We start from the raw sequence: 17,033 nt of genomic DNA, 5'->3' as shown, positions 1-17,033 counted from the left end.
TTGTTATTGTTGTTTGACTCTTTGCGACCCCACGGTCTGCAGCCTGCCAGGCTCCTCTATCCGTGGGATTTCCCAGGCAAGAATACTGGAGTGGGCTGTCATGTCCTTCTCCAGGGGATCTTCCTGACCCAGGGATCAAACCTGCATCTCTTACAGAGCAGGCGGATTCTTTACCACTGAGCCACCAGGGAAGCCCACGGTAATAATGGTAATAGTTAAAATGTGCTAAGCACTTGTTCAATTCAACAAATAGCTATTGAGAGCCTATGGTTATTTTGTTGTCATAAAAGCAACAAAAAAATCTGCCATTTCGATCCATCACTGGCCTTCAATTCACAACAGTAGGATTTTTGTCATATCACAGTGATGTCCTCAATGCCTAAAAGAGTACTTTGTACCCAGGAAGCACTCCGTAAATACTTGTTGAATTTTCTGTTTCTTGGTCTAATGATAATATTTTACATGTGCTGAGCACTTACATTGTCCCAGGCCCTGGTCGAATGTTCCTACACACAGAAGGTCCTATTCAGTTCAGTTCAGTTGCTCAGTCGTGTCCGACTCCTTGCGACCCCATGAATCGCAGCACGCCAGGCCTCCCTGTCCATCACCAAGTCCCGGAGTTCACTCAGACTCACGTCCATCGAGTCAGTGATGCCATCCAGCCATGTCATCCTCTGTCGTCCCCTTCTCCTCCTGCCCCTGATCCCTCCCAGCATCAGGGTCTTTTCCAATGAGTTAACTCTTTGCATGAGGTGGCCAGAGTACTGGAGTTTCAGCTTCAGCATCAGTCCTTCCAATGAACACCCAGGACTGATCTCCTTCAGAATGGACTGGTTGGATCTCCTTGCAGTCCAGAAAGTCCTATCACTTGCATACTATTAACAAGCCATAGGCTATCATTCATCTTCATGATGACTATAAAACAAATTCTTTCATGCTGTTTATTTTAAAGATGACGAAGTGGAGGTTCAAAGAGGTTAAGACAATTGTCCAACATCACAGAGCAAGGCAGGAATAGAGCCAAGACTTAACCGTGCTCCACCTGGCTCCAGAGCCCATCCTCTTAGGCCTCCTCACATACTGATATGTGTATCCATGCATGTAAGTTGCCTGGAGATCTGGTAGAATGCAAATTCTGACTCCGAAGGTGTGGGGTAGGATTTGAGATTCTGCATTCTCCCTATTAGTGCTGATCCTGCTGACCTATGGAGCACTATTTCAATGAGTAGCAAGACTCTTCATTTACTATATTGCATTGCCTCAAGCCAGACTGATATCCCTTGCTTAAAACAAAACCACAAAACATCCTACATCTCTGCTGCTCTGAAAACAACCTGTATGTGTGAATCATGGTTAGAACCTAACACTCAGCTAATATCTTGTGCTGTTATACAAGGACCATGGCCGCGTACCTAAACTTTGTAGGTTACACATCTTTTTAAAAACTCCCTGGTGGCTCAGTGGTAAAGAATCCACCTGCCAATCCAGGAGACACGGGTTTAGTCCCTGGTCTGGGAAGATCCCACATGTCACAGAGCAACTGTGCCTGCGCTCCACAACTACCGAGCCAGTGCTCTGGAGCCCAAGAGCCACAACTACCAGAACTACAGAAGGCCGGTGGTAGTGCCCTAGAGCCTGTGCCCTGCACCAAGAGAAGCCACCATGATGAGAAGGCGGCACCCCATAACTAGAGAGAAGCCCCATTCTCTGCAACTAGAGAAAAGCTCATGCAGCAACAAAGACTTCTCTGGTGGCTCAGATGGTCAAGAATTCACCTGCAGTGCAGGAGACCTAAGTCCAATTCCTGGGTTGGGAAGATCCCCTGGAGAAAGAAATGGCAACCCACTCCAGTATGCTTGCTTGTATAACCCCAAGGACAAAGGAGCCTGGCAGGCTACAGTCCATGAAGTCGCAAAGAGTCAGACACAACTTAGCACAAAATGACCCTGCGAAGCCAAAAACTAACTAAATAAATTTAAAAAAAATACACACATTGAACTTGCCTGCAAGACAGTGTAGTCTCTCACTTAGGAATCCAAGCTGTAACTCAGGCAACATTATTGAGCGCCTTCTGAGGTACTCATAGAAGCAACACCCCACGTGTAATTTCATGTGTATTTCCAGCCTGGGCTGTGTCTTCCCTGCTCCCCCTTCCCCAATCTCTTTTCTCTCATGTGCTCCCGAAGCCTGACCAACCAGAGCAACTTCTTTCCGTTTATGAATAGCATGGCAAGGCAGGGAGGGAAAGAAAAAAAAAAAAAACAGAAAAATATTAAAGAATGCAAATCTGTATCAAAAAACTATGATCACCAATGTGTACAAGTTTTGCAAGACAGAATGCTAAAGTCTGAGCTTTACCCATAACCCACCCACCTCCCTCCACGGTCCTGGTGAAATGCCAACTGGCTTACAAAGAAGGGTAATCATGGCCAGTCAGAAAAAGGGAAGAAAGATGGTCATTCACACAAACTGTGTTGAAGTTAGCTCATCAGTTAGTAAGAGAAAGAAGTGTTTGCTTTGTAGAGACTTCACTCTGTGGCAGGATCCAGAAGGGTGTCTGCAGCTACCACTTTCTGCTGCATCCTGGGAAAAGCATCACCAGCTCAATGGACATGAATTTGAGCAAACTCCAGGAGATGATGAAGGACAGGGAATCCTGGCATGCTGCAGTCCGTGGGGTCACAAAGAGTCCAACACAACTGAGAGGCTGAACAACAATAAAGGAAAGCTAAATGGAAAGCTAGAGGCCTGAAAAGAAGAGATGAGACTCAGGGCTGTGGAGCAGAAACCAGGATAGAGGTGGAAATGAGACTGAGAAGGGGCGGACTCAGCATTGACAGGTGTCCCAGGGAGAAAAGAAAAAGAAGATTGGGCGCCCCCCTCTGGCAAGTGCATCCAGCTCCTCTCAGAAAGAGCTTGCTTTGGGTAATGAGTGTCCTTTTCTGAGACTGAAGCTGGAGAACTCTGCTTCAGAACACAACTCTGGGTGGTGGATTGGGCTGAGCTCTGCAAATTCTGTTCCAGCATTTTTAATAGCATTGTGAATATTAAATTAGGTAGAAAGAAAAATCTTGGAACAGGAACCACGGAACCCTGACTGCCTTTCCAGATTTACTATTCCCTAGCCATGTCTTCAGATGATGTAGTTTTGTTTCCTCTAGATTAATATTCCCCTAATCTGGGATCAGGGCTTCCCAGGTAGCTCAGTGGTAAAGAACCTGCTTGCCAAAGCAATAGATGCAAGAAATGTGGGTTTGATCCCTGGGTCGGGAAGATCCCCTGGAGAAGCAGGTGACAACCCACTCTGGTATTCTTGCCTGGAAAAGCCCATGGACAGAAGAGCCTGGAGGGCTACGTCCATGGGGATGCAAAGAGTTGAACACAACTAAAGTGACTCGGCATGCATGCACACAAGCCTTTGAGACCACTCCTTCTCTATGTTTGCTCAAGGCCACTTCTGGGATAGAAATTTCATTGTAGTAGAACTGAAATACCCAAGGTCTCCTGGAAAGGCTTAAATCTTGATTTAAAGACAGTAGATTCTATCCAGAGATTGTGCCTATAACCCACAAAGGGTGCAGGGAGCCAAGATGAAAAGACTATCATATATCTACAATGTAAAGTCATCAGGAATCCTGAACTAGTTCTGTGGAATATCAGCCTCTCCTCTTGTAATTTTCTTTGCAATCTAGTTTAAAGATATAGATGAACTTGTGAGATGATGCTATGGATAAATTACCCAAGAGAAAAGGTAGAGAGGAAACTAACAGAAAAATGTTCATCCTTCCCAGTAATCAAAGAAGTAAAATTTAAAATAACCTTAGGGTACATCCACTAGATTTAAAAAAAAAAAGGAAAAATGGAAAATATTAGGATGGTCTACTTAAACATAACTTGAATCAAGAGGGGGCAAGATGTTCTAGTTATCCTCGGATTTTTGAACGTCTTAGGGTTGAGTCAAAAATCTGGACACATACTAGGAATTCTGTGTAACCCAGGAAAAACAGAGATTTCCTGTCTTTGAGTCAAAAATAGCACAGACTTACTTTGAGGAAATGAGTTTTGATCTTCCCGCAGTGTTGACCCATCTGGTCCCTGATGGGGGAGTACAGCAGGTCCTTGGCGGCGATGCGGGCATAGGCCACCCTCTTGTTGTTGCTCAGCATCCAGATGAAGACGTCAGGGATGGTGTGCTGTGGCTGTCAGGGCAGAACGGGTGGATGTGATAGGTGGGCATTTACACAGGCATTTCCAGGGTTCTCCTATCCCGAAACAACCCCCTTCTGCAAAAGTTCTGTAACTTAAACCGTCTGGGTACTGAGACAGCTGGGCAACCAAGCAAGTTAAGTACGGCTTCTTTAAGAAAGTCTTAGGTCATGGAAACCCCATACACCAAACTCTCAACACACTATGACAATACACAAGTCAGACCCATAACTTGGCATCTTTGCTCGCCTACTTTTCTCCATCTGCAGAACAAACATTTTCTACACTTTCCAATGGAATTTTTTTCTTTGCACTCTTGTAAGCACAATTTAGTTTCACGCAGTAGACCTCCTAGGAGCCTGGTAACATTTCCAGAACATTTAGATGAAAAAACAAAAATCCATTAATGTCCTTGGATGTCTTTCCATCTTCAGAAAGGAAAAACAATTTTACAAGGGACTTTATACCTAAAATATGATTGTTAAGTATTTTCACTCCATTTTAGGTTCAGGAGAAACTGCATTAAATTGCGTGGAAAATTAGACTTTAAAATTGAGCTAATCAAGATAAGAATTGCAGAATTCCCTGCCAAGAGACCCATTACACAGTGAGTATTTGAAATGCACATTTCTGAGCCAACATAGCTTCCAAAACTAAAGGGAGGTGTATTGTCATAAACTAGCTTTTGACGTCCTTGGACTGTAAGCAGATGCTCTTTCTAACTCCATAACCCTCAAGTGTAACTAGTACCCTTCCTCTCTTGATATGGAAACAGGGACACTCATGGGAAGGGTTTCCAGCCACAGGGTTGGTTAGTCACAGCCCTGTTTCAAACGTTCTGGGTGCTTATTAAAATTCCTGCATTCCAAAATGACTGTCTCAGGGTTTTTTATGCTTCCAGGGAATGACTGATTTGCAACAAGAAAAACAATTTTCAAGAACAACAGAAGCCGTAGACCTATACCTCTCCCCGAAACCTTCCCACAGGAAACCTGGTTTCTATAACAGAAGCAAATATGAGGACTTTATAAAGCTCATTCTGGTTGTCACCAGAAGATATTACTTACAAATAATTTTTTTTTCCCCTTTTCCTGCTCTTCTTATTTTTTTCTTTTTTTAAGCTTAAACTTTTTTTGGTATTGGGGTATAGACGATTAACAATGGCTTACAACTAACTTTAAAATGAGAAGATTTGTTTTAACTTTTACTGAACATGAGCTTCAATTTCAGTTTTCTTAGTTAAAAATCTATCAAAGTTCTTGTGCTTATTTTGACTTTTCTTGAGCCTACTAAGAAATGTGTTTTTTTTTCTGTTTGTTTTTGTTTTAGGAATGTGCTTTTTATTTCTGCTGACTACTCAGGCTTCGTTAAAAAAAAAAATCCATAAAGTCATACATGTTTGACTTAATTTAAAAACGTCCCTTCTCACCCTTCAAATGAATACTGCCTCCTCAGCTCAGCAGAACTTGAGAAAAAACACAGCTCCATCTTTCATCCTTAGCAAACATTCAAACCCCCCAGGAAGACATATTCAGGTTAATCTTTCAAATGAGCTTTACCCATAGAGTTGATTACCTCATCCACAAGAAAGCGGATTTTTTCCACAAAGTTTTGGGCTGTCTGGATCATTTCTTCAAGAGATAACTTTTTCTGCTGCTGCTGAGTGAGCCCCTTGGCTTCTTTGGCTATCGCGTCCTAAAACAAAACAAGAGTCAGTGTACATCTTTCTAGAAATCTGGTTAAGAAGCACAGTCAAAGTGCTTGTAAGCTCTACACTGAGCCATCATGAGGGCAGTTTCAGGGTCTGCATGCTGCCCATTAAAAGAAGAAGGTGGCTCAGACGGTAAAGAATCCGCCTACAATGCAAGAGACCTGGTTTTGATCCCTGGGTTGGGAAGACCCCCTGGAGGAGGGCATGGCAACCCACTCCAGTATTCTTGCCTGGAGAACCCATGGACAGAGTCTGGTGGGCTACAGTCCATGGGGTTGCAGAGTCAGACCTGACTGAGCACTTTCACTTTCACTTCAGGAATATGGAAAGAGTGAATATTATTTCACCTTCATTTGACAGTTGAGAAGCTGAGGCCAAGAGAAGTCAGTGTCTGATGGGGTTCCTGGCACGTGGCAGGTGTTAAATAAATGTTTGTGGAGTGAACAGATGAGTCAATATACTGGGGACAAGCACCAAGTACCTACAGCCTCGTGTTCCCTGCACCCAGGGCCTGGCGCCTGGGAAGCCACTGATTAGAGGGACCTGAATGCCTGCTGTGGACCAGGCGCTCCCAGGAGCCAAGGCCTCAGGCAGGGGAAGGACACAGGTTTCCCTTCCCTGAGACTTTGACAGTTGGTAAGGTGAAAGCAGTACATGCAAATAACTAAACCGTGTAAAACACCAAGAGACTAGAGGGGCCAAAGCCAGGTTTTATGACTAATGCTAAATATGATATTTTAGCTGAATCTTTAAAAATACATTCAGTTCATCAGATGATAAGAAAAAGGACAGTCCAGATGGAAGGAACAACTACATATGAAGATACATAATAGGGGTTCAAAATCATTGCTGCTTAGATATCTAGGAAGGGAGAAATGGGAGCTAAGATTGGGAGACTAGGCTGGGCCCAGATGCTGAGCAGCTCTGTATGTCATGCACAAAGGAGTTTGGCCTTTATCTTTTGAACAATTGCACTGTTTTTGTTGTTCAGTCCCTGAGTCATGTCTGACTCTTTGTGACCCCATGGACCGTAACCCACCCCAGGCTCCTCTGTCCTCCACTATCTCCCAGAGTTCGCTCAAATTCATATTCATCAACATGGTGGTGCTATCTAACCATCTCCTCCTTTGCTGCCCCCTTCTCCTTTTGCCCTCAGTCTTTCCCAGCATCAGGGTCTTTTCCAGTGAGTCAGCTCTTCACATCAGGTGGCCAAAGTATTGGAGCAATTGAGAGACCCCAGTGATATTTTCATGAAGAGCGATCTAAGCAGGTTAGTGTTTTGGAGACCATTCTGGAAGGTGGACTGGAGGAAGATGACTGCAATAGTCCAGGCCAGAGATGCTAAGGCACTCAGGTTAGGCAGTGGTTCAGGGGATAAAGAATAGAGTAAGGGCCAGAGTCTTTAAAGGCCAGGTCGTGTGCCTGCCTGGGGTCAAACTGACCATTTAGGGTGAGGTATAGGATTCAACTACTGTTGCCTGGAAAATCCCACGGATGGAGGAGCCTGGTGGGCTGCAGTCCATGGGGTCGCTAAGAGTCGGACACGACTGAGTGACTTCACTTTCACTTTCCACTTTCATGCATTGGAGAAGGAAATGGCAACCCACTCCAGTGTTCTTGCCTGGAGAATCCCATGGATGGAGAAGCCTGGTAGGCTGCAGTCCATGGGGTCGCAGAGTCGGACACAACTGAAGCGACTTAGCAGCAGCAGCAGCAGCATAGGGTTCAAAGTTGATTCTTAGGCTTCTGACTAGAGCAACAGGGGAGGCTGGTGATGCCAATACAGGACGGGGAATAAGCTTAGGTGGGAAGATAATGGGCTGAGTTGGGTATGTTGGGTCAGAGGGGCAATGAGGCAGCAGTTGACGTGTCCACTCAGAGGCTGGAAACACAGGGCTGGAGGTGGGGAAAGAGCCAAGCCACCAAAAGGTACTGACATGGTGGGCTTGTTCAGGACAAGGACTGCTGGACACAGAAAACAAGAGAGCTCGGCGGGTGATACATAGGGGATGGCTATTCCAGAGGCAGGGAGGGGCAGTCACAGGTGCTGAGGAAGAAATGGGTAGGAAGAAGATTTTATATATGGTGGGAGTCTGGTCTCCCCAGGAGTAGGGGAGAACACAAACCATTTATTATTCTGGAAAGATGGATGATTCAAGTGTTCAGAGACTCAAGCTTTAGTCTCTGGAGTATACTTAATTAGCTACGACCTTAAAAAAAAAGTGGTTCATCTCTCCAGGCCCCATTCACATCTTTAAAATGTCCCTGGCCAAACAGAGTCGGGTTTTTTTGTAAACTGGAGGATAACTGCTTTGCAATGTTGTATTAGTTTCTGCTATACAACAGTGTGAATCATCTGTATGTATACATGTATCTCTTCCCTCTTGAACCTCCCTCCCACCCCATCCCACCCCTCTAGGTCATCATAAAGCACCAAACTGAGCTCCCTGACACTGAGGAATTTCATTTTGCAGAATTATCATGACTTCATACAAGACACTCCTTGCTGCCACAGCTGGAGCTGAAGTTTCAAGGAGAAATAATCAGGGTCTGACTTGGCCTGGCAGTTCCCAGTTGTCACTCATTCAACAGGGACCGAGTGACTCCCAGGCACCCAGCACTGTGCAGGGTTCACAGGACGCAGAGAGGGACCAGCCACCACCCGACCCTGCCCTCAGGCAGGGCTCACAGCTTTTCATACATGGTAAAGGGAGGACATCGAGGGGAGGAAGCCTAGTTATTTCTTTTTGTCTCTCAGCCCAGGAGGCAGAAGGTTAGGTGCAAGAGTCCACAGCCTCTGACAAGATACAAATGCCAAAAAATGAACAAGCCCTACATCAGAATAGAATGTAGCGCTGGTGGGCTTCTAGCTCAATCTTACAAACATTCAATACATGCTAGCTCTTCTCCAGCGCATTCATCTGCTTATTCCCTTTCCACTCATTCCTCTATATCACACAAACATATAACCCTTAGAACCTTATCCTCATGTGGTCTATGACCTATGCTTCATCTATGAGGCTTATTTTTAAAGCACATGTTTTAGTGCTTCCCAAGTATAAGTAGATTTTCACATACCAGCTCCTGCCAACAGAGCGTAAGTCGTTTCTTATCTAAATTGGTTTGGTTCAACATCTTAGGCTTCTTTTCTGCTTCAGAGATAAAGGCGCTAGAAGAGAAGAAAAACAATTTTCAAACCTAGTGAAAATTCATTTCTAAAATTCCAGAGATTTGCAAGTATACTTTCTACAATGCAATGGGAAAGTTGATGAAGCCACGGAGCCAAGGTTTTTTTTTTACTAGGATTAAGCAATGATGCATTAACGTTTCTTTTCTTTATTTAAAAGAGTTAGTTCTTTATTTGGCTGTGTTGGGTCTTAGTTGTGGCATATGGGATCTAGTTCCCTGACCAGGGATCAAACCTGGGTGCCCTACATTGGGAGTTTGGAGTCTTAACCACTGGACCACCAGGGAAGTCCCTGTACTGTTTCTGAGAGACAAATGAGAATGGGAATTGATGTCCAGGTCCCATAATGATTTGGGGAATGCTTGTTTTTCCACTTTCTTTTGGTATATGCCTAATGTGATGGCTAAAACTCAGCAGTGGCCACAGGACTGGAAAAGGTCAGTTTTCATTCCAATCCCAAAGGCAATGCCAAAGAATGCTCAAACTACCGCACAATTGCACTCATCTCACAGGCTAATAAAGTAATGCTTAAAATTCTCTAAGCCAGGCTTCAGCAATACATGAACCGTGAACTTCCAGATGTTCAAGCTGGTTTTAGAAAAGGCAGAGGAACCAGAGATCAAATTGCCAACATCCGCTGGACCATGGAAAAAGCAAGAGAGTTCCAGAAAAACATCTCTTTCTGCTTTATTGACTATGCCAAAGCCTTTGACTGTGTGGATCACAATAAACTGTGGAAAATTCTGAAAGAGATGGGAATACCAGACCACCTGACCTGCCTCTTGAGCAATTTGTATGCAGGTCAGGAAGCAACAGTTAGAACTAGACATGCAACAACAGACTGGTTCCAAATAGGAAAAGGAATACGGCAAAGCTGTATATTGTCACCCTGCTTATTTAACTTATATGCAGAGTACATCATGAGAAACACTGGACTGGAAGAAACACAAGCTGGAATCAAGATTGCCGGGAGAAATATCAATACCCTCAGATACGCAGATGACACCACCCTTATGGCAGAAAGTGAAGAGGAACTAAAAAGCCTCTTGATGAAAGTGAAAGAGGAGAGTGAAAAAGTTGGCTTAAAGCTCAACATTAGGAAAACGAAGATCATGGCATCTGGTCCCATCACTTCATGACAAATAGATGGGGAAACAGTGGAAACAGTGTCAGACTTTATTTTTCTGGGGCTCCAAAATCACTGCAGATGGTGACTGCAGCCATGAAATTAAAAGACGCTTACTCCTTGGAAGAAAAGTTATGACCAACCTAGACAGCATATTCAAAAGCAGAGACATTACTTTGCCAACAAAGGTCTGTCTAGTCAAGGCTATGGTTTTTCCAGTGGTCATGTATGGATGTGAGAGTTGGACTATAAAGAAGGCTGAGCGTTGAAGAATTGATGCTTTTGAACTGTGGTGTTGGAGAAGACTCTTGAGAGTCCCTTGGACTGCAAGAAGATCCAACCAGTCCATCATAAAGGAGATCGGTCCTGGGTGTTCATTGGAGGGACTGATGTTGAAGCTGAAACTCCAATATTTTGGCCATCTGAGGAGAAGAGCTGACTCATTTGAAAAGACCCTGATGCTGGAAGGGATTGAAGGCAGGAGGAGAAGGGGATGACAGAGGATGAGATGGTTGGATTTCATCACCGACTCAATGGACATGGGTTTGGGTGGACTCCGGGAGTTGGTGATGGACAGGGAGGCCTGCTGTGCTGCGGTTCATGGGATCGCAAAGAGTCGGACATGACTGAATGACTGAACTGAACTGAACTGAACTGATACAAGTTCGTAAGCGCAAACCCAAAATAATGCAGTTTTTTTCAATTCCTTTATTTTACAAATTTAACACACACCCAAAGATTCCTAAAAAGTTGTATGTCAAGCAAATACTTTAGTTTCAAAACTGGGCTATGTCCTCATATTTTTTAAAATATACAAAGGACTGAACAGTAACACTTTGAGAGATGAAGTTTAAAATGTGCTCAGTAGAAAAAGGTTATGAGTGCAATGAACTAGAAATGGCTTTAAACGTGGGAAAATAAGATATTGCCCTCATCAGCAATAATTTAAATGCAAATTAAAATTGATGCCATTTTCACTTATTAAAAACTGGATAGTATTCAAGATTGAAAATATTCGAGAGGAAAAAGTCACTCTCTTCTATTACGATAGGAGAGTGTTAATTATTATAATGTTTAGGAGGTAATTTGACAGCACTTATCAATATATAAATGTCCATATAATTTGATCCAAAAATTATACTAGAATTCTATCCTTTAAAAATAACTGAAAGTTCTTGCAAAAAAAGATGTTTATACAGTAATGCTTATTGTAGCACCATTTATAGTAGCAAAATAAATCAGAACAAAAATATCAGGGGCTAGTTAAATACTGCATGATACATATCACATGACTAAACAGTGGGGTCAACCATTAGTTACCACTGTAGAAAGATGCTGGTGATACACTGTTGAGTGAAAAAGAAAGCTGCTGAACAAAGTGCAATATTTGTAAAGAAATAGAGCATTCTTATGAATGTGTATGTTTGCAAATGCACAGGAAAAAAAACCAGAAAGACCAATCAAACTCTGCTCTCTGAGTGGGATTGAAGAGAGAACTGAGACCATTTTTACCCTACCCATTCCTGCGTTTTCTTGTCGTTGTGAGATGAGCCTGTAGTACTTTTGTGATGAAAAGAATCAGTTACAAAGGAACAAAACGGGGGTAAGATGCCAAACCTCCCAGCTTGGGGTCCCACACAGAAGCTCTGCCTAGTGGAAGTTGAAGCTTCGCCAGAGATTCTCTTTGGGCCTACTAGTCATTGCATTTTCTCTTAGTTTTTAAGAAGAATAAAAGGATTCTATTTTGAGGAAGGCGTCTTGTCACATGTCTACCTTTCTTTCCTAGAGGCAGAAGGAATCCGTTCCACTCCCAGGATGGATCAGCTCTAAGAAACATGATGAACACTTCTAATCTCTCTCCCTTCCACACAGGGGGAGAAATAGCTTATTTCCCCCTCAGAATGGGGGTAGATGACTTTGGCTCCTGACTCTGATCATTCTTCATCTTTTAGACCCAGCCAACTGTGGGCTCTGGGCAGGCTCCTCACTTCCACATGGCAGGTGGTCTGGTCCTTCTAGGGGGAAGCCCCAAAGTCAAGCTGCTCAACTGCCACCAGGTTGGGGGGAACCACAAAGCCTCCTTGACCTCAGGTCCAAACTGCTTTCTTAAATCCCTATTTACCAAATAGAAAACAAATGTCTGATCTCTGTCTGACGGTCATGTATATTTTTCAGTTGGTTTAAAACTTGCAGAAAAGAAAGGAATGATTATCACATCAAGCAACCTCCTAGTAAAGAAAAATTTTCCAGCTATTAATTTGCCCACAATTTCTAAAAATGATCATGAAGCTTTTAAAAGATACTTCAAGGGAATTGCAGGTGGCACTTAGCTCACAGCAGGAGTAGCACTGATTCATATTGCTTCTGTGAAAAACAGAAGAAAAATAAAGATAGAAAAAACACATATTTATTTCTCCACTTTCTTCCTTTTTTAAAAAAAGTAAAAATGCTCGGGTAGTTGAGAGATTAGGAAAGACAAAACTTGCAAAGCAGAACACAGGAATTTAGCTATCTGCTGTCTATTTGTTTTTGTTTTTGTTTTTCCCATCAAATGAAATGTCACTCCTTTTCCATTTATTCTATGATGACAAATTCTCACTGTTGCTCGAGTATTGACTGATTCATTTCAAGAGTTAATCCAAGGTGTTTCCTTTAAGGGAGGCAGCCTCTAAGATGGCCCCCATGATCCCCGCCTCCTGCTGTTCTTGCCATCATATGATTCCTCCCCTTTGAATATACATTAGTCCCAGGGATTGGTTTCTGACAGAACCCATCAAGACTGATGGGCTGTCACATCCAAGATTAGATAATAAAAGACCATGATGTCCAGCTTACTGGCATGTCTTCTCTGACTCTTCTGTCTCACACACTCTGATGAAGTCAGTTGCCACATTGTGAGAGGTAGCATGGAGAGGCCCATATGGCAAGGAATTGAGGATGACCTCCAAACAACAGCTAGCAGGGAGCTGCAGTTCTCAATCCTCCTCAATCCAACAGTTTATAAAGAACTGAATGCTGCAAATGACCACGTGAGTGATCTGGGAAGTGAGTCCTTCCCAGATGAGCTCCGAGGTAACTGTAGCCTTAGTCAATGCCTTGAGTGCAGCCTAGGATAGGTTCTGAGCAGAGGACCCAACTAAGCCACATCTACATTCTTGACCTAAGAAACCATGAAATAATAAATATGTTTTAGTCACTTAAATTCGAGGGTTATTTGTTACTCTGCAATTGGTAACTAACATACCCTACTTATTTTTTTATTATATTGTCTACCTCCTGGAGTAAGAGTCATTAATTGGTGCTTATTAATGTGGTGTACAAAAACTTCTGTTAAGTAGCATTTGATACAATTTATCCATCTAACTGGGAATCCCTGGTTGGTCAGCAGTAAAGTATCCACTTGCAGTGCAGGAGATGCAGGTTCAATCTCTGGGTCAGGAAGATCCCCTGGAGAAGGAAATGGCAACCCACTCTAGGATTCTTGCCTGAGAAATCCCATGGACAGAGGAGCCTGATGGGCTGTCGTCTATAGGGTCACAAAATTCAAGTACAACTTAACAACTAAATCACCACCACCACCAGCCAACTGCCAAATAGTTGTTGCATGTGTGCTAACGTGCTTCAGTCGTGTCCAGCTCTCTGAACTAGCCCACCAGGCCCCTCTGTCCATGGGATTTTCCAGGCAACCATAACTGAAGTGAGTTGCCATGCCCTCCTCTAAGGAACCTTCCTGAGCCAGGTTATGAACCCACATCTCTTAAGTCTCCTGCATTGGCAGGTGGATTCTTTCTTACTAGTGCCACCTGGGAAGCCCAAATAGTTGCTGAGTACCTACCAAATGCAAAGAAGCATGCCAGACACTTAACACTGCTAGCAATTTTCTTGTTTCAAAAAGAATCTCTGCAGTAAGTCTTTCTTTTCTTCCCTTTTCCTTTTTTTTTTTCTCTTTGCTTTATGTTTTAGTAAAGTTTCAGAAAGCAATAGTGAGCCCACAGCAGCTAAATTACTGAACAAAATAAGATGGATGTAACACAACTCAATGTTCATTTGACTGCATGTAAAATTGACTATTTTCTAAGGTAAGTACAGCTCAGCTGCCCAGACACCAGCTGTCCCTCCAGTACCTGCTTTGACTGATAAAGTCACTGAGCACCATCTTCATTTTCTCTTCTGGGGCTTCCTCTGAAATCTTAATCAGTTCTTTTACTTCCTCTATACCTTCTTCCTGAAAACAAACCACGGAGGTGGAAGGATGAGAGATGGGAATGAAACTGTTGTGGAGACACTGATTCTAACATTCACAGAAATTATATTCAGCTCATATTCTGTTTTGAAAAGGAAAGAGGCAAGAGATGACACTGTCCGTGAGTTATGTGAGCTGCAAAGGGATATGTGAGAGGAATCACAAAGGGAAGGTGCAAGATGTCAAAGCAGCATGTTCCCTGGTTTTATTTACCCCCGGGGGCTTGGGTGGGACAGCGTACATTTATTGCACATAGGTACTATTTTAAATGGGCTTCCCAGGTGGCTCAGTAGGTAAAGAATCTACCTGCCAATGCAGGAGACAGGAGTTTGATCCCTGGGCCAGGAAGATCTCTGGAGGAGGAAATGGCAACCCATTTCAGTATTCTTGCCTGGAGAATCCCATGGACAGAGGAGTCTGATGGGCTACAGTCCATGGGGTCGCAAAGAGTTGGACATGACTTAGCAACTGAGCACGCATGCACACTGTTTTGAATACTTTCACACATTCAATTCCTCAAATAATTCTGAAGGAAAAGAACAAGATATGATGGGAGAGGGTAAGAGGAAACGTCAAAAAGCGTCTCTGAGGAAGTGCTCGAACCTGAGCTATGGAGGCTGACTGGGCTTCCTTGGAGAAACATGATGAGGAAAAGCAGCCCAGGCAGAGGGAAGAGCATGGAGGTGGCTAGGAGGCACAAAGGAGCTTGGTTTCTTTGAGACACTTGAAAGGAGACCACTGTGCTTGGAATAAAGTAAGGAGGAGGAGCTTGTGAGAGACAGGACCAGAGAGGTGGCAGGGCTTGACTTTGGAGGGAATTATCTACTTTGTTCAGAGAAGGCAATGGCAACCCACTCCAATACTCTTGCCTGGAGAATCCCATGGACTGGAGGAGCCTGGTAGGCTGCAGTCTATGAGGTCACTAAGAGTCAGACACGACTGAGCAACTTCCCTTTCACTTTTCACTTTCATGCATTGGTAGACTTAGGATTTTATACTAGTTGAAGTTAAGATCTGTCAATTTTGTGAGAATGCTGTCCATCCCCTGACCTTTGGAGATGAGGAAAATGGTCTATCCTTAGGTTCTATGGGCCTTCCAGGTGGCGCTAGTGGTAAAGAGCCCACCTGCCAATGCAGGAGACTTAAGAGAGGCGAGTTCTAACCCTGGGTTGGGAAGATCCCCTGGAGGAAGGCATGGCAACCCACTCCAGTATTCTTGCCTGGAGAATCCCATGGACAGAGAAGCCTGGTGGGTTACAGTCCACAGGGTCACAAAGAGTCGAACATGACTGAAATGACTTAGCAAGGATCATACTAGGTGCTATAACAGGTAGAAGCAGAGCAGGGATTTGAATTTGGAGAGCTTGATTTAAAGGTGAGGAATTTTTCAAAATGTATTCTCGTTTCCCTGGGTTCACATGGCAGGAGCCATGTGTCATCCAAATGCAGAGGCCTCAATTCTTTGGTATTTAAACTGAGGCCAAGACCCTCTTCTGGGTGGGAAAAGATTCCCTTTGCCTACCAGCTTCCCAATATTTGAATCCATCACCCATCAGAGTCACCTACCAGGAGGTCTGCCATCTTCTCCAGCATGTTGGACCAATGCAGCCTAAACGTCTGGTCTCCCCAAGAACTGACGAAGTAGACACAGGGCTTCTTGGCCTCAAATGGCAAATAGTTGTAATTCCTGGGAAAACACATTAGGTCTGGAAGTTAGTTGGCCACCAGTGTTTTTCAGGCAATTCCAGTCACATGTTCATCTTTCACACATCCTGGGTGGACTGGGGAAAGGATGGTAACAAAATAGTCACACTAGTAATTCCATCCTTAGCCTCTATCTGGGGACCCATGAACACTAAGCAATGAACAGCCATATGGCTACAATGAAGAGGTAGTAACGGCTACCACTCTGACCCAGGGCAAAGCTTAGAATGATCACCAGAAGGCAGGAGTTAATTGGCAAGGTCTCTTCAAGGCAAAATTCTCTTTCTAATTGAGAGAAGGGAGAAAAACTAACATTTTCCTTTCCCTTTAATTCTATATTCTAAGAACTGACTGTGTAAGGATCCACTGAGATAACAAAGGTGAATGTATTTTATAAACTGAAATCGCTTCACCGTCCCTGGGATTCTCCAGGCAAGAACACTGGAGCGAGTTGCCATTTCCTTCTCCAATGCATGAAAGTGAAAGTGAAGTCGCTCAGTCGTGTCCGACTCTTAGCGACCTCATGGACTGCAGCCTACCAGGCTCCTCCACCCATGGGATTTTCCAGGCAAGAGTAGGGGAGTGGGGTGCCATTGCCTTCTCCAATAATATTAATGAGGATGAAGTCATGTGCTTCAAACTCAACTCCAACATTCCATGGCTGCCATCCATCCATCCATCCATCCATCCAATGTTTGTTGTTGCTGGGCATTGGTGCCAATAATATATTGATCGGTGACCCATTTCACTAAGAAAGGACCAGAGAGATGGCAAAGTAGCTGGAAGGGGAGACATGGAGCCAAAGAGAATGGTTGATGGTGATGGTTGGATATGCTTAAATGATGGTGAGAAAAAG

General features: G+C 43.8%; 1 protein-coding gene across 2 annotated transcripts in view; it reads right to left on the bottom strand.

Annotated features, from left to right (window-relative positions):
- Positions 1–17,033, bottom strand: part of FER1L6 (fer-1 like family member 6) — a 175,548-nt gene that overhangs the window by 83,751 nt on the left and 74,764 nt on the right. For both annotated transcript variants that reach the window (XM_044928802.2, XM_025265468.3), the window contains 5 exons: positions 16,040–16,160; positions 14,355–14,455; positions 8,996–9,086; positions 5,782–5,901; positions 4,047–4,199 (listed from right to left, as the gene is read on the bottom strand). In XM_044928802.2, coding sequence (XP_044784737.2) covers positions 4,047–4,199; positions 5,782–5,901; positions 8,996–9,086; positions 14,355–14,455; positions 16,040–16,160 — 586 coding nt within the window. The remainder of the gene's footprint in view (positions 1–4,046; positions 4,200–5,781; positions 5,902–8,995; positions 9,087–14,354; positions 14,456–16,039; positions 16,161–17,033) is intronic.

The sequence above is a fragment of the Bubalus bubalis genome, chromosome 15, assembly GCF_019923935.1.
Source record: "Bubalus bubalis isolate 160015118507 breed Murrah chromosome 15, NDDB_SH_1, whole genome shotgun sequence".
Lineage (NCBI taxonomy): Eukaryota > Metazoa > Chordata > Mammalia > Artiodactyla > Bovidae > Bubalus > Bubalus bubalis.
The sequence above is the reverse complement of the archived record's forward strand: the minus strand, read 5'-3'. Positions and strand labels throughout refer to the sequence as shown.